Raw genomic sequence first — 23,495 nt, forward strand, 5'->3', positions numbered from 1 at the left:
TTTAATAACCAAAGATGTAAACGAGCCTTTGCCTGCATGAGTCTACAGATTCACTGGGGAAAGGCTGTAGCTCAGTGAGAGCATCTGCTTTGCGTTCAAAATGTCCCATGTTCAATCCCTGGCAACTCCAGGTAGGGCTGGGAGAGACTTCCTCTCTGAAACTCTGGACAGCCACTGCCTGGCAGTAAAAACAATACTAAGCTAGGTGGACTGTTGACCTGACTAAGTATATGTCGGTTTCCTGTGTTCCTGTGCATAAGTTTCCTGTTGAACCTGAACCTGAATTGATAACTATGGTTATCAATTTCAGAACAGGCTGGGACGTTCAGGCACTGTTTTGAAGTTGGTTTAATATCCTGGTTTATTCCAAAGCTGTTGATCCATATGGGAAAAACTGTGATTAATTGGGAAACTCTAGTCAGTAGTTAAAACTTCCTGTTTCATTTGCTGGTTGCATGCATGAGCAAGAGGCATATTCCTATCTTGGCTTATTAAGCAAAGATGCAATCACCCGAACCCTCCCTTTGTACCGAAAAGCAGAAAGGCAGTTGGAGCAGCATATCTTAAACCATTTTTTTGCTAAGCAGCCCTACTAAAGGTGTTTTCGTCTGGTTCCAGGCTTCTGTTAGCTTGACTGAAAATGAGACATTGCCTTTTATGCTGCTTCATTTCAAAAACACTTGCTGGGCCGCTATTTGAGCATCACTGTTAAAGATTCACAATAAAATCACTCTTGGGTGGCTGCTGCCGTGTGGTTGTATCTGTAACAATCTGTCCAAGACTGAATGCCAGACATGAAGCTGCATTATACCAGCTCAGAATGGTGATCCACCTGGCCCCTGTTTCCCAAGGTCTTGGGTATGGCCCTGCTTCCCAAGACCCTTTAGCTAGAGCTCCTGGACATTAAACCTGGGCCTTTGACATGAAAAAACATGTCCTCTGCCACTCAACTATGTTCCCTCCCCTTGGCCATATAGGGCTTCTCTTGAAATTGCTTCCATTCACATAGAGGTGCAGCCGCCTGCATTCTAATTGGCACACGTCACTTGACTCTATAATTCTCTCTCCTGTACTATAGCTCTTCGTTTCCCGCACCAATTCATATGCACAAGCCCAGATGTGCAAAGCTTTTGAAATGTATTGGATTCATAATGAAGAGTATGAGTCATTTCTTACGTCATGTAACAATCTCTCTTATGATTAACTCGGAACTCTTACCTCACTCTATACCATACATGTGCAGAGTCCATGTGGCAGTGATGCAGAGAAAGGTATTCCTGGTGACTGCTCAACCAGATACGGAGTTTTCTTCTGCTGGAGATTTGCTAAAGCTTTCAGAAGCATTGAACTATGTTTTCAATTGGTCTAGCTTCTAGTGATCAGAACTAAGCAGTTGCTGGAGTCTCAAAAGCATACTGTATGATAAGTTAACAATTATTGTGTTATTGCTTGTTTCTTTGTCCTTGCGATAAGATGACCTACAGTTTAAATGAATTAAACCAAACTTCTTTTGGCGGTCATGCCGGCTAAAACTGACTTTTCCCGACTCCTCTATGTCTTAGGATATTGGATGGAATCCAACACCGTGCTGTGGTGAATGTCCCATCAGCACAAGCCTTGCAGCTTCTCAGATGGAACAATCTCCCCTCTCCTCCTCTGTGTGCTGTTCTAGGCATTCTCCAGACCAACCGAAGCCAATTTCAGTGGGGGAAGAGAGGAGGGAAAAATCCCATTGTGCAAGCAGAAGTTCAAGTGCAGTGCTTGCACTGATGGAGCTCGTTAAGTGATTAGTGCCCATTAACTTTTAGGACACTCTTTAAGCAACTAAGACCTCCACTGTTGTCATGATGGAAATGTAATGTAAACTTAACAATTTAGGTTTATTGAGCACTAAGAGACTTTAAGTTGCCACCACAAGATTAGCATATTTGTTTAGAATAAGTTCGCTGAAAACAGTAGATTTCCAGGAAAAAGCATTGATGATATTAGACCATGGAACCTCACCTTGAACTATTTGTAGGTTTAATAAAAAAATTCCTTCAGTAGCACCTTAAAGACCAACTAAGTTTTTATTTTGGTATGAGCTTTCGTGTGCATGCACACTTCATCAGATACGATCTTGTAGGTTTGTTTTAGTAATAAGCATAGATCCCACCCTTTTTTTTAAAAACAACAACACCCAAAATATTTAAATAAAACACTATAGTGAAGCACTATAAGGTAAAAGGTAAAGGGGCCCCTGACCATCAGGTCCGGTCGTGTCCGACTCTGGGGTTGCTGTGCTCATCTCGCTCTATAGGCCGAGGGAGCCGGCGTTTGTCTGCAGACAGCTTCCAGGTCATGTGGCCAGCATGACAAAGCTGCTTCTGGCGAACGAGAGCAGCACACGGAAACGCCGTTTACCTTCCCGCCGGAGCGGTCCCTATTTATCTACTTGCACTTTGAGGTGCTTTCGAACTGCTAGGTGGGCAGGAGCTGGGACCGAACAACGGGAGCTCACCCCATTGCAGGGATTCGAACCGCCGACCTTCTGATCAGCAAGCCCTAGACTGTGGTTTAACCCACAGCGCTACCTGGGTCCCATGAAGCACTATAATAAAGTACAAATGCTGATAATGAATGAATTGAATACTTTTAATTAAACAAAATTGTTGCATAGTTCAAAGAAATTTATTTTATGGCGTCTAGAGCATGATAAATTCTTTAAAATCTTCCTTGTAATAAAAGTGTTGTTATGTTGGGAATAACATGAATATGGCAAGTTACAGTATTTTTTAGGCTGCAATCCTATGCATATGTACTTAGGAGTAAGCTCAACTGATTGAAGTGAAGCTTGCTTATATTCTTATTATTGTAATTCTTTACTCAATTTTTATACCTCCCTCGATCAAAATATATCAGGGCTGCTCACATAGGATGACTGTATGGAAAATGAAGGAAGCTTTTTAAATGAATGCTGAAATCAATATTTTAAAGTATATTTTTGTGGAAGTTGTACAAAAGAAGCCAGAGACTTTACCAACTTTGAGCTAATGTATATGTTGCAGTGTGCATAAGAAGTTCAGTGAATGCCAATGTTTATTGGTAATCCTTAAAGTCTTTGGAGTTCCGTAGGAAATAGTAAACTCTGAAATTTTCAAGACGTTCAGAGATGCACTTCTCCACTGTCTTGCCGAGACAGACGCATGCCAACGATCGATCTTAAGGCAAACTTGAGTGTCCTTTTCTGACAGTGACCAAATTTCATCCTCCTTTCTCTCCATTACTGGCAAATATTTGAACAATTTCCCACAAAACTTTCTCTGGACATCATCAATGAATTATTGAAACAAAAATGTTTTTGGTCAAATACACTTGGTTGACTTTAAAATATTTCCACTAACGTTAGAATTGTCTGAAATATTCCACTGGCTCCCTAAAATGTTAAGAACTCCTAGTAAATGTCAAAGGTTCATAGTTTGACATTTTCCTTAATACACACTTGTCCAAGGGTGCATTGATTTAAATCTGATTTCTCATTGTGAAATTAATATATTTCCTGGGCAAGCATGCATGCTATCTGATTGCTACAATAATTAATTAATGCATTCATTTGCAATTCAATATATTCCAAAATCTTTTACCATGTAGTCTGCATCAATTGCAGAATTGGAACTGCTTTGAGAAAAGCAGCTTAGCCCTCTTTGTATGTGCTCAAGGAAGCAAAGGAAGAACACTTGTCTGCAGCTGAAATTGTATGCACGGTTATTTGTAACAAAGTTTCTTTGAACAGCAATACTTCCTAGTAAATAGGCATAGGACTGAGTTGTAAGTATCTGGAACTTTCCAGAAGCAAGGCTGGGTGGTACCGTGTTTCCCCCTTTTTAAGACGTAGTCATAATATAAGACGTAGCAGGATTTTCAAGCATTTGAGAAATATAAGCCACACCCCGAAAATAAGCCATACCTAAGATGGCCCTGGATAGAGCTCCTGAGGGTGGCCAGCCTCGCTATCGCCACCTCCGCTACTGCTGCCACCCCGCACGCTCTTCGTCCCCCTGTTGTTGTTTTAGTTAGTTTCTCCCCGCTGCAGCGTCTCCCGGGTCCCGCATGCTGAAACGCGGGCAGATAAAGGTTCGCTCCACATAGGATCGGCCTGCCGCGGCTGCAGAGCGGAGCACCGAGCCAGCGGCCTAGCCTCTTTCTCTTTTTTTGCCCAGCTGAGGAGGCCTGCAGCCCCGCCGCCGGAATCGGCGGCTGCAAAGGCGGAGCGCTCCGCAGCGCCGAGCGCTCGGAGAGCCTTGCAGCGGGCGGAGCGCCGAGCCAATAGCCTGGCCTCTTCCTGCCCCAGCCGAGGTGGTCTGCCGCCCCGCCGTCAGAATCGGCGGCTGCAAAGGCGGAGCGCTCCGCAGCGCCGAGCGCTCGGAGAGCCTTGCAGCGGGCGGAGCGCCGAGCCAATAGCCTGGCCTCTTCCTGCCCCAGCCGAGGTGGTCTGCCGCCCCGCCGTCAGAATCGGCGGCTGCAAAGGCGGAGCGCTCCGCAGCGCCGAGCGCTCGGAGAGCCTTGCAGCGGGCGGAGCGCCGAGCCAATAGCCTGGCCTCTTCCTGCCCCAGCCGAGGTGGTCTGCCGCCCCGCCGTCAGAATCGGCGGCTGCAAAGGCGGAGCGCTCCGCAGCGCCGAGCGCTCGGAGAGCCTTGCAGCGGGCGGAGCGCCGAGCCAATAGCCTGGCCTCTTCCTGCCCCAGCCGAGGTGGTCTGCCGCCCCGCCGTCAGAATCGGCGGCTGCAGAGCGGAGCGCTCCGCAGCGCCGAGTGCGCGGAGCGCCCTGCAGCTGGCGGAGCGCCGAGCCAGCGGCCTGGCCTCTTCCTGGCCCGGCCGAGGAGACCTGCCGCCCCGCCATTGGAATCGGCGGCTGCAGGGCGGAGCGCTCCGCAGCGCCGAGCGCTCGGAGCGTCCTGCAGCGGGCGGAGTGCCGAGCCAACAGCCTGGCCTCTTCCTGCCCCAGCCGAGGTGGTCTGCCGCCCCGCCGTCAGAATCGGCGGCTGCAGAGCGGAGCGCTCCGCAGCGCCGAGTGCGCGGAGCGCCCTGCAGCTGGCGGAGCGCCGAGCCAGCGGCCTGGCCTCTTCCTGGCCCGGCCGAGGAGACCTGCCGCCCCGCCATTGGAATCGGCGGCTGCAGGGCGGAGCGCTCCGCAGCGCCGAGCGCTCGGAGCGTCCTGCAGCGGGCGGAGCGCCGAGCCAACAGCCTGGCCTCTTCCTGCCCCAGCCGAGGTGGTCTGCCGCCCCGCCGTCAGAATCGGCGGCTGCAGAGCGGAGCGCTCCGCAGCGCCGAGTGCGCGGAGCGCCCTGCAGCTGGCGGAGCGGCGAGCCAGCGGCCTGGCCTCTTCCTGGCCCGGCCGAGGAGACCTGCCGCCCCGCCATTGGAATCGGCGGCTGCAGGGCGGAGCGCTCCGCAGCGCCGAGCGCTCGGAGCGTCCTGCAGCGGGCGGAGCGCCGAGCCAACAGCCTGGCCTCTTCCTGCCCCAGCCGAGGAGGTCTGCCGCCCCGCCGCCGGAATCGGCGGCTGCAGAGCGGAGCGCTCCGCAGCGCCGAGTGCTCGGAGCGCCCTGCAGCGGGCGGAGCGCCGAGCCAGCGGCCTGGCCTCTTCCTGGCCCGGCCAAGGAGACCTGCCGCCCCGCCGCTGGAATCGGCGGCTGCGGGTCGGAGCGCTCCGCAGCGCCGAGCGCCCGGCAGCGCTGGGCAGAGCAAAGAGCCAGCGACCTGTCACCTCGGTGCCTGGAACCTGCTGCTGCTGCGCAGAGCGCCCAGCAGCACCATGCAGAGCACCCAGCAGCACCCCGAGCCCTCGGCCCGGCCCGGCCAAGGAGGCCTTAAGGTACCATAAAAACATAATTAAAAAATTAAGACATCCCCTGAAAATAAGACACCGTGTGTTTTTTTTGATGAAAAAATGTTATAAGACGGTGTCTTAAAAAAGGGGAAACACGGTAGTACGCAAAAAGGTGTTTCCATGAGATCATGGAAACCATTCTGTTGGTTACAGTGCCATAATTTGAAAAGGAATACATTGCAAAGTTCATGTAGCAAAACATTTGCACAAGGTCACCCATAGGGTAAAATGTGGACTAGCATGTCCTAGCTCCTAGCACCTGTGATGGTCTGCTAAACTCTTGTTAGGCCATAGTAACAAATAATAATTAAATAGCGCATTGTGCCATTTTCTCAACTTCGGAAGTTAGACATTTGTCCCTGTAATTCTTGCTTTATTAGAAAAATAGCCTATTTATCATGTGTTTGCTATCAGGCCACAATTCATTTTAAAGAGACAAGTAGATTTTAACATGCTATGTATTTAGATTTCATTTTAAACAATGTTATTTTAGGAAAGACACCACATAATTAGAATTTTAAAATCAATTTAAAATCATTTACCTTCATCCACTTTGCAAACTCCTCCCAAATTACTCTTCCCATGTTTCCATTTAATTATACATTTCTTCTTCCTACTTGTTGCCATTAGCTTGAAAACCTGGCTTCCACTTGATTATGCTCACACATCCCTTATGGAAATGCTTCAGTGGCTGCCACTTAATTACTAAAGAAATTGCTGCATATTTAGATGTAGACATCTCATTTGCTGAACAGACATGTAATGACAATTCATATTCAGAATATTTTTGAGATCCTTCTTTCTTTTAAAAGTCTCAGAAATTGGTCACTATCTGAGATATACAAGCTTTAAAATTCTGTTTGTGTTGGTAGAATTACTCGTTAACATATCTTACAGTGGAATTTTAGTTGATCTGCTTACTAGCTACAAAACTGAGCTGTGTTAGGGAGCTGCTGTGGCATTTTAACATGTGTTTGTGTTTCTAGGTACGAGCACACCAGTTAGTTTTACCACCCTGTGATGTAGTGATCAAAGCTGTAGCTGACTATGTCCGCAATATTCAGGACACTTCTGATTTGGATGCCATAGCTAAAGATGTCTTTCAACATTCACAGGTAAGGAAGGAACAAAGATGATAGGTGTAGACTCATTTTAAAGTACAATTATACAAATAATCAACTTATACTTTGTGTGTACTCACGTGCATGCCTGCCTATCACTGTTCTCTCTTATCATTGTCATGTCTAAGGATGTGTAACTTGGGTTTGCTTTTTTGGGTTCTGTAAATTTCCATAATACCGGCTACAGATTTATGGCAGTGTTAACACCAAAGACCTTTAGTAACACAAGCATAGCTACTAACATTTCAGTTTTGGTTGTGGTTGCATTATAGACCTGTACCTAACAGTGTTGTTGTGACCATGCTAGCTGAATAGCAATCATCGGGATGGTTAAGAGGGATGGAAGGGGAAAAACAACAGATAGGAATCTCGCTAGACTCCCTGTACTGCTTATCAGAAAATCCTGCATTTGAGATAATTAAACGCAGATTGTTAGACAGCGAATTTCAAAAACTTAGTAGTAAAATCGGGAATAGCTTCTGTGCAAGTCTAGGGATGGTGCAATGTGGGGAGCCAGTGGCTACTTATCTCCCATTAGACCAACCTGAATCAACACAGGGCATACATGCTAGCAAGACTGAAGGTGTCACCTTCGGCAATACTTTAGGGGAGATTCCAGAAAATACCACTCGCAGAGAGACTATGCCTCTGTGGACAGAGTCATATAAAATCAGTTGTGCACTGCACATGCATCATTTTGAATGCTGATTTTTTGTTAGCAGGGAGTGGCATTCAGATGAATGTAAGGTATGGATGAATGTTTACTCAGGATAGGGATAAGATGGAGGTAAGTAGCCAGGTTTCTGCAACATATGGTGAAGATTTGTGAATTTTATACAACCTTAATTTAATAGTTAGATGCAGATTTTGCTGAGCGATTTTATTGTGGTGAATCTTACCGGAATCTTGTCTATATGCCCATAAAGGTTTGAGAAATGAGAATACTACTGTGTTTCCCTGAAAATAAGACACTGTCTTATATTTATTTTTTCTCAAAAAGACACACTATGGCTTATTTTCAGGGGATGTCTTATTTTTTTATTACGCGCCCAGCCTCGCCTCTTCCTTGGCACCCTCCAGAACTGCGCCTATCACTATGGCTTATTTCGGGGTATGGCTTATATTGTGTAAATGCGTAGAAATCCTGCTGCGGCTTATTTTATGGGTCTGTCTTATTTTCGGGGAAACAGGGTAGTTCATGTGTATGTGTGTAATTTTAATAAAGCTTTTAATATGTCTTTTAGTCTAGAACGGATGACAAGGTTAAACGATTTAAGAGAGCAGTTGCATATTATTCAGCAACCAATAAGCCTATGCCATTTCATCCACCACACTACCTAGGTAAGTGCTGAAACTTACTTTGAGTTGAGTATGATACTGAGAATTTGGTTGAACAGTAGGAGATGACCTACACCAGGGAGGAGATGGGAGACAATAGACAATTTATCGTACAACATTTATCCTATTAAATCAATCAGATTTCATTTTGATACCCTGGATCATTAGGTAATCTGACCCAACTGTGGTACCTAGCAGGCACTCTTGGGTCTGCTCTAAGTGTTCCACTCGTTGCTGCCAGAGAAGTTCTGGTCAGTTTAAATTGATGTTACTTATTGGCAGATTAGTTTGTGCACAAGCAGGTGTTGGCTTCTCTGCTGTGGTTAGTCACAAGCTCTGGCTTGTACATAACATTAAGCCAGCTAGTCTGTGCTTTGCTTCCCCACTGGGGGAGCAGAGCATGAGTGCTCAAGCCAGTGTTGCGCGCAGACATGGTCATAGTCTGCTGTGGACCTTCCCTCTATGGTTTCATGCCTCTGACCCACAGCTTTCCAAACTTTCCATCTTGGTGGCACACTTTTTAGACATGGGTCATTTTGCGATGCAGTAATTCAGTTTTGCTAGTAAACTAACCCTCGGAGGAGTTCAGGGAGCGTTTGTGTGAGTGTGTGCATATGTGCCAGTGTGTCTCTTTGTGCAGAAATTCCTTTGAGCAAAGTGAATTTTGCTTCAAAAACAAGATCCAAAGAGATTACAACTAACTTTATCCTGGATAAGTTTTACATAAGATTATCATACACAAATACTGAGACTAGTCTTAACTATTTCTGAAAATGTTAGTGGTGTGTACCAACTACAATATTCAGTTTGGCCTCTGATTTGGGAAACAGCCCATTTGGATCCCTTCCAGTCGGGATTCAGGCCTCATCATGGGACTGAAACTGCCTTGGTCACACTGGTTGATGATCTCCGGCAGGCTAGGGACAAAGGTGAGAGCTGTTGGATCTGCTGGATCTCTCAGCAGCTTTTGACACCATCGACCATAACATCATTCTGGACTATCTAGAGGGATTGGGAGCTGGGGGCATGGTAATACATAATAATAATAATAATAATAATAATAATAATAATAATAATAATAATAATAATAATAATAATAATTTATTATTTATACCCCGCCCATCTGGCCGGGTTCCCCCAGCCACTCTGGGCGGCTTCCAACAAAATATTAAAATACAGAAATCCATCAAACATTAAAAGCTTCCCTAAACAGTGGTTCTGCTCCTTCCTCCTGGGCCATGTTCAGAAAGTGGTGGTGGGGGATGAGTGCTCAGACCCCTGGGCTCTCACTTGTGGGGTGCCTCAGGGTTCTGTCTTCTCCCCCATGCTTTTTAACATCTATATGCAGCCACTGGGAGAGATCATCGGAGGGTTTGGGCTGGGTGTTCATCAGTATGCGGATGATACCCAGTTCTACCTCTCTTTCAAATCAGAACCAGTGAAGGCGGTGAAGGTCCTGTGTGAGTGTCTGGAGGCACTTGGAGGATGGATGGCAGCTAAAAGATTGAGGTTGAATCCTGGCAAGACAGAAGTACTGTTTGTGGGGGACAGGATACGGGCAGGTGTGAAGGACTCCCTGGTCCTGAATGGGGTAACTGTGTCCCTGAAGGACCAGGTGCACAGCCTGAGAGTCATTTTGGACTCACAGCTGTCCATGGAGGCGCAGGTCAGTTCTGTATCCAGGGCAGCTGTTTATCAGTTCCATCTGGTATGCAGGCTGAGACCCTACCTGCCCGCAGACTGTCTCGCCAGAGTGGTGCATGCTCTAGTTATCTCTCGCTTGGACTACTGCAATGCGCTCTATGTGGGGCTGCCTTTGAAGGTAACCCAGAAACTACAACTAATCCAGAATGCGGCAGCTAGACTGGTGACTGGGAGCAGCCGCCGAGACCACATAACACCGGTCTTGAAAGACCTACATTGGCTCCCAGTACGTTTCCGAGCACAATTCAAAGTGTTGGTACTGACCTTTAAAGCCCTAAATGGCCTCGGTCCAGTATACCTGAAGGAGCGTATCCACCTCCATTGTTCTGCCCGGACACTGAGGTCCAGTGCCAAGAGCCTTCTGGCGGTGCCCTCGCTGCGAGAAGCCAAGTTACAGGGGACCAGGCAGAGGGCCTTCTCAGTAGTGGCACCCGCCCTGTGGAACGCCCTCCCACCAGATGTCAGAGAGAAAAACAACTACCAGACTTTTAGAGGACATCTGAAGGCAGCCCTGTTTAGGGAAGCTTTTAATGTTTAATAAATTATTGTATTTTAATATTTCTGTTGGAAGCCGCCCAGAGTGGCTGGGGAAACCCAGCCAGATGGGTGGGGTATAAATAAATATTATTATTTTCCTCTTTGGTGGAAGTGGATGAAATTTGCAGGTACACTAGCACCTCCTGAGTAAAAGAGCCTGCCAAATTTCAGAAAAAAATATATCCAGGGGCTTTTGTGCTGGGTATCTTTCCACATTGATTTTGGCATAAGAAAAACTTTCTAGGTAAACACATTTTCTTTGATTACAGCTTGACCCGTCAATCACAGCATACCACTCTGGTTTCATGATAAGCTTAGAGATAATATTTTTGTATTCAGCAGACACACATCCTGTAGGGTTTTTTTATTGCCTTTTTGCTGAGGCACCCTGAAGCATTTCCAGGGATCCCCACTTCACCCTTCATTCCTCTATGCTTTGGAATTTGTCTGAATACAGTGTACAGCCCTAGTAAATAAAGAGGTAGAAGAGCACTGTGGTCATTTGTCATAACTAACTGTTCTAGTCTACACATGTAACCATATGGAAATCTAAAACTTTTAATAAAGGTAACATTTGTTGCATTAGTGAAATAGTTTTTAAAATAGAAAATGCCTGGAACTGGGGCAAAACACCATCTGGATAAATGTCAGTTCCCCATCTGTGGGTTTTGTCTGTTCTGAAGTGATGTCACCTCACCTCAGTTTGCTGTGGAAATCACAATAAGTGGGGCTTGATCACACAGAATAGTAAGTTCTGCAAGACTTGCCTTTTTACGCTGACAACCGCACAATAACCTCCCTATTCTGAGATAAGCTATCTTGTCAAAATGGTACATATGAAAATGTTACTTTTCTATCTCCCAGGTTGATGGGTAACATATAGAAATCAATTCTCTCTCTTCTGGATAAATCCTACATAGCATGTCTTCATTAGACTAATTGAAAGCAGATATATTAATGGCTGTAAAGTGTTGTTTGAACTTGGTTTCCTTTTACATGATGTATCCACCTTCATATGCCTGACTCTCTTCAAGTCTTGATTTCTGACCGACAGAGAGAAATGTGTTACCAATCAAAAATACTTTCTTAATAACTCGTTGCTGAAAGAGTATCCTGGATAAAGTGAGAATAGACTTCAAAGATTTCATATTTGTTCTTCTGTTCTTGTGTGTTGCGCACGAACTGAGGATATTAAAAACAAACCGCTTCAGAACTGGATGCAGAATTTAAATAGCTGTACTTCCTGTTCTGCGGGGATATACAAAGTAAACAATGGATACTAAAATGGTGGGAGTGACTGTAACATAAACAGAACAGGAACAGATAGTGGAAAGAAAAAATAAATGATCAGACAAGGAGGAAGTGAATAATGTGTCTCCTGAGAGAGGCAGAAAATGAAACAAAACTGACAGTCAGTGTGTGTTAAAATAGAAGGAGAGCAAGTAACCTGTACTATAGGAAATGAGGTCAAAGCTTTAAAGAACAAAAGCCTAATATCAGGCATTTGTTCTTACATGATTACTTTTTGCAATTGAGGATTCACCTAAAATGCAACCCAGGCCAGGCTGTGCATGAGGCTGAATTTGTTTTGATTTCTCCTATAATAGCCAGACCAAATCAATTTGGAATGCCAGGTATAGTGCCACCGTATGTCTCTGCTCAGATGCTTAACATTCCACAGACCCCTCTCCAAGCAAAACATGTGGCAAGTATACTCTTCTTTTTCCTCTTTCTTCCCACCACCACTCTTCAATTGTTTTTGAGAAATGTGTGTCGCACCTATATAGAGTATGAGCAGTTTGCTCTGATTTATGAAGAAGCAGCTATAATTTATAATATACTCCCCCCCCCTTTTAGGCCCAGCATATGTCTAGTCAAGGTAATACCCAAGGTCAGGGTCCATATCCCTATAGCCTCTCGGAACCAGCTATCACCTTGGATGCAGGTGGGAAAAATATTTCTGAGCAGAACAACTACAGCAACATTCCTCATGAAGGAAAACATACACCATTATATGAACGATCCTCTCCAATAAACCCAGCTCAGAGTGGAAGCCCCAATCATGTGGATTCAACATACTTTCCTGCCTCTTCTACATCATCATCTTCAGACAATGATGAAGGCAGTGGCGGCACTGTGAAGTAAGTACATCATGTGTTTCTAGCAGGACTGGAGGAGGAAGTTGCTAGTAGCGTCTTTGAATTTACTGTTACAGGGAAATGTTCATGCACCTGCTGTGATTTCTATATTCAGTTGATGTAATCTACTTAATTGTAATGTATTTTGTCTTTGTTTCGTTAATGCTGGTGGCGCAGAAATGTTTTCAGATAAATGAGCAAAATTAAGAAAGAAAACTAATCTTGTATCAGCCAAGATGTAGAGGTTATTAAATTTTTGCTATAACAATCTTTATTAGTTGTGTGTTTGATGTGCAGGATAGGAAGTGTATAAGCTTATACCAGACAATGTTAAGTGTTGGATCCTTTAAAATGATTGATTTGTGAAATACGGTAGGTAGAGAGCAGAGGCAACAGTATTTGGCTTCCCAATTTCCCCTGGTTGGCTAAAGAGAGTGAAGACATATTTCAGAAATTAGTTTATATCAGTTAGAAGGTTAGTAGCCTAATTTTTACTGGTATGTGCATGTGCCTATGTTAGGCATTTGTCACCTAAAAAGGGGGGGGGTGGAGAGCTCTTTTGAAGCAAACTCTGCAAATACAAAATGGGGGTTGTGTTTATCTTGATACTATTTTACAGTACCTTTGAATTATAATTCTGATAATAAAAATAGTGTGGCATTCTCTCTCTCCCCCCCCCCCCCAGTCATGTTGGTGGGAACAAATTGCGCTGGGAGAAAACAGGAACCCAGTCAGAAAATCAAGGACGTGGGGATCCAGGAGACCAAACAAAGGTAGAGTCCTTCTGAGCACTATAGTCTGTGTTGATTAGACTTTACGGTATATGCAAAGTTGAATCCTGTAATCCTGTGGTTTTTCTTTAAAAAAACAAAAACTGATTTTTTGTTGGTGAAATGTGAAAAGCTCTTGACACCTGAAGGGCAATGAGCTCTATGCATGCATGCATATGACTTTTAACTTCATTTGCAAGTATATTCAATTTTTACTTTCAAAAATTCTCTTAGAGATGCTTGATATTTAGTTGCAAAACTTCCACTTTTAAAGCTAGAGGAAGATGTTCCTGTTATAGATTACTTTTTATGTATATTACAGGCAGAAGGTTCCTCTACTGTTTCTTCAGGAAACCAGGCAGCTGAAGTTAAAGGGAACCAAGTCAATAGTGCACAAATCCCATGTCTGTTGTCAATGCCCACCAGGAACCATATGGATATTACCACTCCTCCATTACCACCTGTAGCACCAGAAGTATTAAGAGTGGCAGAGCACAGACACAAAAAGGGGTTAATGTATCCCTACATCTTTCATGTTCTAACCAAGGTAAGGTTTTCGGAGTTTTAAGTAGCACTAGAATCCTAAAAGGATTGGTGAACACTTACTGTTGTCCCTTGCTTTTAATTAATTAGTGCAAACATGGCTGAAGCCCTGGTGTTTCTAAAGTTTTTCTTTCCTGGGGTTTCTAAAAATGTTTAGAACTACCCCTCTCCCTTTGAAATGCCATACCAACCATCTGTTTGGATCAGGGGAGATGTGAAGATTATTGTATGCACTGGAATGCCTTCTGCTGTTGCACTCCCAAGATTCTGTAGAGTGTATACATTAATAATAATAATAATAATAATAATAATAATAATAATAATAATAGTATTCCTGACTTCTTGCCCGTCAGCCTATTCTTGTCTGGCAACAGAGCCTGCTGGGCTTTACCCAAATGACATAAACAGGGTACTTCCACAGAAGTGGAAGAGACCCTGTTTTCCCTAACGCTGTTGAGAAAAACTAGACCATTTTTCCCCCCTCACAGTTTACAAACTACTCATCAGTGGGTCCTGATGTCCGCAGTTTTTAGGACCTTGATCTCAGTGTGCTTCTCTCATGACTGGCTTGCACCAGCATCAAGAAGTCCTCCAGGCAACTGTTCTCAGGCTGAACACTGGATAAAATTTGAATCAGTTAATCAGCCAATGAGATTTTAGGTCTTGAATTATTTTTATTACGAAAAATGTATTCAAGACTTTAATGCAGAGTGGTTTCTTTATATTGTGCATTTTATCATAGCTAATAGGTGCTAAGAGCTAGACTACTACTACTAATGCTGGAATCTGCAAGAGTTTGTATGCTACTAATCATTTTGTTCATGTACAGGGTGAAATTAAAATTGCAGTTTCTATTGAAGATGAAGCAAACAAAGACCTGCCTCCTGCTGCTCTTCTTTATAGGCCAGTTCGTCAGTATGTTTACGGTGTCCTGTTCAGTTTGGCAGAAAGCAGGAAAAAAACGGAGAGGCTTGCCTTTAGAAAGAACAGACTTCCTCCAGAATGTATGTATCTACCTTCTACTGTTATTGCCAAACTATAGTTTGCACCAGCCATGTTTTAGAGTGTCGTTTGAGCCAAACGTATAAGGCATCTATGGTTTAGAGCTACAGAACTGCTTTCATTTTTCAACTGCTCAGCCCTCCTATGTTATCTATTTATTTTATTTAAACAGGATTTATATACCGCTTCATCATCTATAACCTCAAAGCAGTTTACATATTCCACATAGGCAACAGACGTCCGCTTGCACAATGGAACTTCCCCCTTCTCTCCCTTGTCACCTGTCATGCACCCTCAAAATTTGCTCCAGAGCCTCAGGAGTAGATTCGGGTTGGGGGGATTCGGGTTCAATCCCTATGACATGGCCACAACTATGGTTTATCAGTTCAGACATCACTGTTATCGTTAGTACAACTGTAGTTTCTGATTAATGGATTTCTGACTGATTAAAAATGGGTTTGTTAATTCAGATATCCAAAATTAGTTAAGCTTGGTATAATGTTTGAACAGAGTCAGCATTTCCTTATAAAGCTTTATATACCACTTTTCTACTACAGTCTAAACAGCAGTTCTTTGAATTTTGTTACAAACACAAATCTTAAAACTTACTAATGAAGTTGTAAAACAATAGCAGCAAAAGACAACATCTGTAGCTGAAATACAATATTTCATTCTTCCCTGACCTTGTGGGAGGAGAATTTATATATAATCATAGCACATTATGAATTCAATTTTGAAGTGGCTTCTGGGTTACTTTAAAAAGTGTGTTGGAGGATTGAACTAGTGCATTGTTAGGTTGTATTTTGTGTAAAATAGGCCTCTATCCTGAATGTTGACACAAACAGTTAAGCAATAACCTTGATGGCACAGCACCAAACATGGGGTTTTTTCTTGCAGATATGTCAGAATCTATAAAACTACTAGAAATATAATGAGTTAAGTCTCAATAATCCTGTCTATTGGCATCAGGCAGGCACCTTTGGATTATTGTTTTTAGTGCCCGCTTAAAAAACATTTTTGTTTAGGCAACCCTATCCAGACATGTAGAAGTTATATGTACTCTGTCTTTTTAGCTATTGTTGATTTTAATCGCCTTTTGAATGTTTTTAAAATCATTTCTTTTTAACTTTTTATAGAGAATCTTAATATTTCATTTTATATTTTTGTAAATCGCTTAGAGGTTTTCATACAATAAAGCAGTATATACATTTTGTTAAGCAAAACAAAATAGGAATTACAGAACCGTCGAACTTGTGAAATGAAATCTTTTCTGAACCCAGGGTTGCTGTTAACGTTTAGTATCTTGTATTCAGCATAGCTGGACAAGAAGAGCTTGAATATGTACCATGCATAAATGTCCACCTATTGGACACAATTCACTGGAAACATGTCCTGCACAAGGTCCTCTGAATTTAATACTTCTGATACAACTCAGACCAAATTCACACCAGAGGGGCATGAGATCTTTTGCCATTGCCTTTGCTGAGTGGGAAGGAACCATACCATTTGAGATGAAAACACTGTTCTGGAAACCTGGCAGGGGACAAGCGGGCAGAAGGGGTAAGCACCCCATCTCTTGCCCCCCACTCATCGCCTGCACGTGGTCCCTCCAATGCTGCTTTGCAGGGGACAAACAGTGGCCTGGGGTTCCAAGTGTGAGTAGGCTACAGAACGTGTAGTTCTGGCCTTAGCCTGGCTTTCAGAAAACAGCTTTTCTGATACTCCCCAGAAGGCAGAGGTAGGATTTCTGTCTTCTGCATTTCGATCTCGATACTGGTTTTCAGTTTTAAAGAGCGTAACAAGATGGCAGTAGTGCTTGGCATACTCTACAAGTTCTACAAAAGCATCAAGCCTGAAGGGAGAAGCAGAACCTTACGGAATGCAGAAATGATCATGCACCAATATTGTTCAACCAAGCTTAACCTTTTTTATTTTGGCCTTTCAAATCTCCATTAAGAAAATACATACAAGCAACCCCCCCCCCCATTTCCATACGCTCAGTATGTGCATGACTGCACATACGCTCATTGCACCAAACCTGGAAGTGACCTGAAAACATCACAAAAAAAGGGCGGAACAGGGTGTTTGCAGGTTTTTTTTCAATGGGGTTTCAAATATACACAATTTCACTGACACACACGATGCCTCGAAACGTAACCCCCATGTAAATGAGGGGGTTGTCTGAACTGACTTGGATGCTGTAGGTTAGTTTTCTGATCAAACAAGGGGTGGTACCAGTTCACACCAACTCCCCTCTACCCGTTGCCCCCTGTACCATATACCATACTTTTCCCCCCTAGTATCTCCTTTCTTCCAGAAGCAGATTTAGAGGAAGTGGAAAGGAAAGCTATATTCTGTTCACAAATGGAAAGTTAGAATTCAGGCCAACATACTTACTATAACTTCCAAGATCAGGTAGAATCAGAGCTGGAAAGAACCAAGTCTTGTCTCTCAATACATTTGACTCGTCCAATGGCATATCCAGCCACCAACCTGCAATTTCAACTTAGGTGTTAATGCATTTCATAGAAATCCGGGAGATATAAAATTAACGAGTGTTGTCCACGGAAATTAAACTGTATATGAGTAGTTTAAATATGCTGGCTAGATTTCAGCCTTGGTAAATGTGTACAGAAGTTGAAAGTATTTGGTTTCCTTTTTTTCCTGCTGCAGTCTCACCGGTGATAATTAAAGAATGGGCTGCTTACAAAGGAAAGTCCCCCCAGACTCCTGAGTTGGTAGAAGCTCTTGCATTTAGGGAATGGACCTGTCCCAATTTGAAGAAACTGTGGCTGGGGAAGGCAGTAGAGGACAAGAATCGACGAATGAGGGCTTTCTTGGCCTGTATGAGGTCAGACACACCAGCAATGCTCAACCCATCTAATGTGCCCACTCACCTTATGGTGCTCTGTTGTGTATTACGGTGAGTACATTGACTGGATTTTTGTGTAGGATAAACACTCATCTAGAGCCACAAGATAGCCACCTGCTCTAATCCATTTAAAGACAGAGGTTTCCTCCCATGAGCAATTCCAGTCTCATTCCTGGAACAGGTTTTTCCATGGCTCCGCTCTCCCTTTTCAGCCCACTGCACCCCCTCAAAATTTGTTCCTGAGGGCTAGGTAGTCTGGAGTGGCTTGGGACATGGGGCTGGAGATCTGCAAGTAGAGGCAGCATCAGTGGTGATTATCCATGTGGCACGAGTGCGAGAAAATCTTAGGATTCAAGCCCAGGTGTCCTGCCCTTAACTTTGGCAAGTGAATGCAAACCATATGGTGTAACTAATTTAATCTAGTATTAATAATATCTTAATGATGACATAGTTTTACATGCTCTTCCAAGCTTACTGTGCTTGAATTTTTCATATTAAATTTACTGATCTAATATACACCAGGGTTTTTATTGTTGCCACAACGCTGGCTTAAGAAGCCTACTGTAAAGCACTTCTTAATCTCATTGATTTCAGTAGCAGAATTAAGAATTTAATGTAAATGTCTTCCAATTAAAAATAATGGGACTTTTAAGTGCTAACTTTTTGCAGGTTTGTGCCAAGTATTGTTATGTCATTATATAATTTTCACGTGGTTGTAGGACTTTCAATTACGATATGCAAAAATTATAAGTAATAGTACCACAGCTTTCCAAGCAATGCTGATTCAGTGCTATCTGTCTCTGTAGATATATGGTGCAATGGCCTGGGGTTCGGATACTTCGTCGCCAGGAACTTGATGCCTTCCTGGCTCAAGCTTTATCTCCAAAACTATATGAACCTGACCAACTACAGGAACTAAAGGTGACTTTAGAACTTTGCTTCTGTGGGGCTTTTAATCCATACTTAATTCAAGCAATCCCATTTCTTTGTCAGTACTCTTAACTTCATTCATATGTGTGTGTTATTCATGTGTGTGCGTGTGTAGGTATGTGTAGGTGTAGGGGTTCTGGTTTCAACTCCAAGTGAACTCTAACTTGTTCATCATAATTGTGATATCATCTATTCACTTCTTTACTTGGTATTTTATTTCCTTTGCATCTGTAGCTTTCAAACTTGTAATAAAGGGTTTCCCAAAAATATATCACTTTCCTTGATTCTCTCTTTTTTCTGTGGAATCCCTGTGTGTCAGCTATGAACCAATATACCTTTAATTATTTCATGGAACTAATTATGCATCTTCTGTTCAGGAAATAGGAAGAATGCTGATTTATAATCACTTAAATTAGCTGACCCTGCTGGGCAACCCTAGGGTTTTGGTGCCTAACCTTGAAACAGAGTGGTTTGGACTTCTGCTAATTAAGTATACCAGTCAAGGTTCTGTCCCGTCTCAAAGGAGTCATTGTTTTGTTTGCCTTGTCTATTGCTTCCCTTTCCTCACCTTCTCTACTTTCCTGGTCCGTCCCATCCCGTCCCCCAGTCACTGGCCCACTGCTTCCTTGCTAGCACCTTATACTTCCTTAGAGAGATATACCTTCCACCATGGCTCTCTAGCCCATCTCACTACCCAAAAAACAAAGAAAACAAAAGAGGAAAAAGCCTCTTATCGACCGCGCATGCTCAGTGCATACAAGATGCTGAACTCGGGGAAGAGGGTGGAAAACCAGGGAGAAGGGAAATGGAATAGAGTGGCCAGAACCCTGGACAAAAGTGTTACATTTTATTGCAGGACCTTTTTTTAAAAAAAAAAGTTAAATATACTGGTAAGAAGTGATATGTCTAAACTTTTACTGCAGGTGTTTGCTATTCTACTAACTGGATTAATAAAGATCTGCATCTCTAATTTCCATAGTGAGGGTGGTCCTTTTCTAGCTTGTCTTGCCACAGGGAGCAGTGGAACAGCCAAACTGATCCCGGGACTGTGCAGAATCCAGTGCCCATGGCAAACCTAAGTCCTTTGTTGTGATACGGCTTTTTTGAAGCATTTCCAAATAGATTGCATTCCCAAATTAACTGTGGAATCTCTAGGTTTGGCCATTCATTACCCCTATTGTGAAGGGGGGGCCCCTGCAAGCCTTATCTCTTCCCACAGACTAGGAGGGAAGAAGAAGGGGAAGAAGCTGAGTTTTCTAAATAGCCTACTTTCTTGTACTGGTTTTTCCACAGTGGTCAAGTTCTGAGTTACAGTTGTCTCCAATTTACTTGCATTTATATTAAATAGTCTGCAATGGGCACATATTTCAAATACAGAGAAATGTAAATTTAACTACACACAGGCAGACTATTTTAATGGTCTTTAAGCAAGTTAAACTTAACTAGCAAGTGCAAGATCATGTGGCTTTACCTGTACTCTTCCAGTAATAAGCTCTTAATAAGTGTGCTTGAAGCCTATAGCTTTGTACGGCTGGTAGTCAACTGCGGTTTCATTTTCTGTCTTCAAGATCGAAAATTTAGATCCTCGAGGAATTCAGCTGTCGGCATTGTTTATGAGCGGTGTTGACATGGCATTGTTTGCAAATGATGCTTGCGGGCAACCGATTCCTTGGGAGCATTGTTGTCCATGGATGTACTTTGATGGGAAGCTGTTCCAGACCAAGCTCATCAAAGGAACCCGGGAGAAAGTTCCTCTCATTGACCTCTGTGATGGTCAGGTATGTTCGCTTCTCAGGTGTCTGTTATGCCTATGGAAATTTCACGAGTTTTGAGTGAAGTTAGTCAGTTGCAAATCCCTTTGGTAAAAAATAAAATAGAATGCTTACTTTAACTAAATAAATCACATTTGGTAATTGGATTGACTTAATTTAGAGGGCTATTAAGCCAAAAGGTTGGTGAGTCATACTTTAACATAAATAAAAGAGCTTGACAAATTGTATTGACCTTATCCTTTGTACGTTTCCGAACACAGTTCAAAGTGTTGGTGCTGACCTTTAAAGCCCTAAATGGCCTCGGTCCAGTATACCTGAAGGGGCGTCTCCACCCCCATTGTTCTGCCCAGACACTGAGGTCCAGTACCGAGGGCCTTCTGGCGGTTCCCTCGTTGCGAGAAGCCAAGTTGCAGGGAACCAGGCAAAGGACCTTCTTGGTGGTGGCGGCCGCCCTGTGGAACGCCCTCCCATCAGATGTCAAAGAGAAAAACAGCTACCAGATTTTTAGAAGACATCTGAAGGCAGCCCTGTTTAGGGAGGCTTTTAATGTTTAATAGATTATTTTATTTCATTTTTCTGTTGGAAGCCGCCCAGAGTGGCTGGGGAAACCCAGCCAGATGGGCGGGGTATAAATATTATTATTATTATTATTATTATTATTATTATTATTATTATTATTATTATCCTACTAAAGATCCTGGGCCTGTGTGAATGCAGAATACTGTGTTTATGTGTTTAAGGCAGTGTTTTTCTACCTTTTTGGGGCAAAGGCACACTTGTTTCATGAAAAAAATCACGAGGCACACCACCATTAGAAAATGTTAAAAAAATTAACTCTGTGCCTATATTGACTATATATAAATCGAATTTTTCAATTTTCCCCACGGCACACCAGGCAACATCTCGTGGCACACTAGTGTGCCGCGGAACAGTGGTTGAAAAACACTGGTTTAAGGCCTAATGTTGATTCTTGATTGATAAATTATTTTGTAGAATAGCATATTTGAATTTAGTAGGGGTCAGTGAGAATATTTAGTTTTCTAGAATAAACACGTAAGAAATATGTTGGTTTCTCGATACTCTTTCTGTCACCACTCAGAGGTCCAGACATGGGGCTGGGCTGGATCTACTTCCTGTGAACTGTAGGAAGGAAGACTCGTTGACCCTAACAGGGGTTGGACCAAGAGACACCTACCATTTGTTGTGCAAATATGTTTGTGCTGTGTGTTTTTTTATTGTAGACTGAACAAGCTGCCAAGGTTGAAAAGATGCGTCAGAGCATCCTTGAAGGCTTAAATTTCTCCCGGCAGAACCATCCACTCCCTTTTCCTCCACCGCCTGCCATGCCTTTTTATCCAGGTTCTGTATACCCTCGGCACTTTGGGCCACTTCCACCACCTCAGGGCAGAGGCAGAGGCTTTCCTGGTAAGCGTGTGTCACTGTCAACGTGTAGCATTTCATCCAAAATAGATTTTGACAATGTTATTAGTATAATTAGGCATGCTTGCCTGGCGCCATCCTTCTATATCTTTAGTCATCAGGCAAAAACTTCCTCTGTAACAAGACCTTTGGCCATTAACTACCTGTGGCCTTTTAGAAGTGGATGGGGTGTTTTAAATGTATTTCTCCCCCCCCCCCCCTAGTTTTGATGTATCTGTGTTGGGTGGCAGGTTTGTTTGATTTGTTCCAAGTCTCTTTGGGTAGCCTTGGACAAGGTAAAGCGACTAACAAATTTAACAAATAATAATCACTATTGGCGGCGGCAGCAGCAGTAGTAGTAATAGTATTGATAATGATAATATTTGTATAGCGCAGTACTGTACTGTGGGGTCTGTTTCCTTATTTATATGGTTTAGCTAGCACATAAACATGCTTACCATCTATAACAATCATAGCATTTGTCATTGTGTGTTGAGTAACTGAAAACCGGGGGGCGGGGGGGTTGTCAGCTGGTGCTCCCTGTAACTTGTGGACCACCAGATCCTTGAGTTTTACAGGATACCAATGAGAGTTTTCTGGTCTACCATTGCAAGCTTTAATGCAGTGGTGGTTTCTTGAGGCCCCCAGATAAAGAAAATTCAAAAGGAGGCATCACTTTCGGTCTGTCTGTTTGGAAGCGGTTATTTGGAGGGTGTGTGACCCATTGTGGGGGGGGGGGGAGGCAACCAGAGTGACTGTGTACTCCTCAGTAATTCACATATGACCTAGAATGGTTGGAGACCCCTTGCATAGTCATACTTGATGTAAAGTTCATGCTTCTGTATGTTTGACAACTGGGAAATATCGTCTGGTATTTATATCGCTGACACGATATGGAGGCAGTATAAATTCAGTAGAATATGTTCCAGTACAATCTGTTGCATGATCACATTGGTGTCTTAAGGTGTACGTTTAACTGCCATGAATGATCTTCTTATAAAATGACTTACTTAAATTGACATACAAGCCAGCGGTCCAAAATGGTGGATAGGGTCCATATCTCCTGCCTGTTGAATAATTCCTGTACAATAGGCGCTCAACTGTAAATTTTAAAATGGTTGACAAACTCCGTATGTTCACAAATTTCTGGCTGGGCAATGGGACTTCCATGTTTGCTCTTGGGTACTAAATCGGCATATTCTCAGATGTGCAGCCTGTGCTTTTGGAGGGAAACTGGTTGCACCAACAGAGGTCAAGAGCTTATTTTTCAGGGGAGCTCCTGTATGTCATCCACCCTCATGGTTTCCCCCTGTCTCTTTTCCCCTGGGTCTCACAGGAGTCTATGGCTTTGGAGGCCCCTATGGGGAAACAGTCGCAACAGGCGCTTATCGGGCCTTCCGGATGGCTGCTGCAGGAGGACACTCCGGAGCCTTCTCTGGCAATGACGGCAACAGGACTAGCAAGTTTCAGGGCGGTAATTAT

General features: G+C 43.5%; 1 protein-coding gene across 1 annotated transcript in view; it reads left to right on the forward strand.

The window, feature by feature from the left end:
• The window catches only part of FAM120A (family with sequence similarity 120 member A), a 57,267-nt gene that overhangs the window by 26,924 nt on the left and 6,848 nt on the right, over positions 1 to 23,495 (forward strand). Inside the window, exons 4-15 of the mRNA XM_035106302.2 lie at positions 6,854 to 6,982; positions 8,233 to 8,329; positions 12,175 to 12,272; positions 12,425 to 12,708; positions 13,391 to 13,478; positions 13,798 to 14,022; positions 14,848 to 15,022; positions 17,694 to 17,943; positions 18,699 to 18,813; positions 20,391 to 20,600; positions 21,836 to 22,019; positions 23,350 to 23,487. Of these exons, the coding sequence (XP_034962193.1) occupies positions 6,854 to 6,982; positions 8,233 to 8,329; positions 12,175 to 12,272; positions 12,425 to 12,708; positions 13,391 to 13,478; positions 13,798 to 14,022; positions 14,848 to 15,022; positions 17,694 to 17,943; positions 18,699 to 18,813; positions 20,391 to 20,600; positions 21,836 to 22,019; positions 23,350 to 23,487 (1,993 nt within the window). The remainder of the gene's footprint in view (positions 1 to 6,853; positions 6,983 to 8,232; positions 8,330 to 12,174; positions 12,273 to 12,424; positions 12,709 to 13,390; positions 13,479 to 13,797; positions 14,023 to 14,847; positions 15,023 to 17,693; positions 17,944 to 18,698; positions 18,814 to 20,390; positions 20,601 to 21,835; positions 22,020 to 23,349; positions 23,488 to 23,495) is intronic.

This window comes from Zootoca vivipara, chromosome 2, assembly GCF_963506605.1.
Source record: "Zootoca vivipara chromosome 2, rZooViv1.1, whole genome shotgun sequence".
NCBI classification, from domain to species: Eukaryota; Metazoa; Chordata; class Lepidosauria; order Squamata; family Lacertidae; genus Zootoca; species Zootoca vivipara.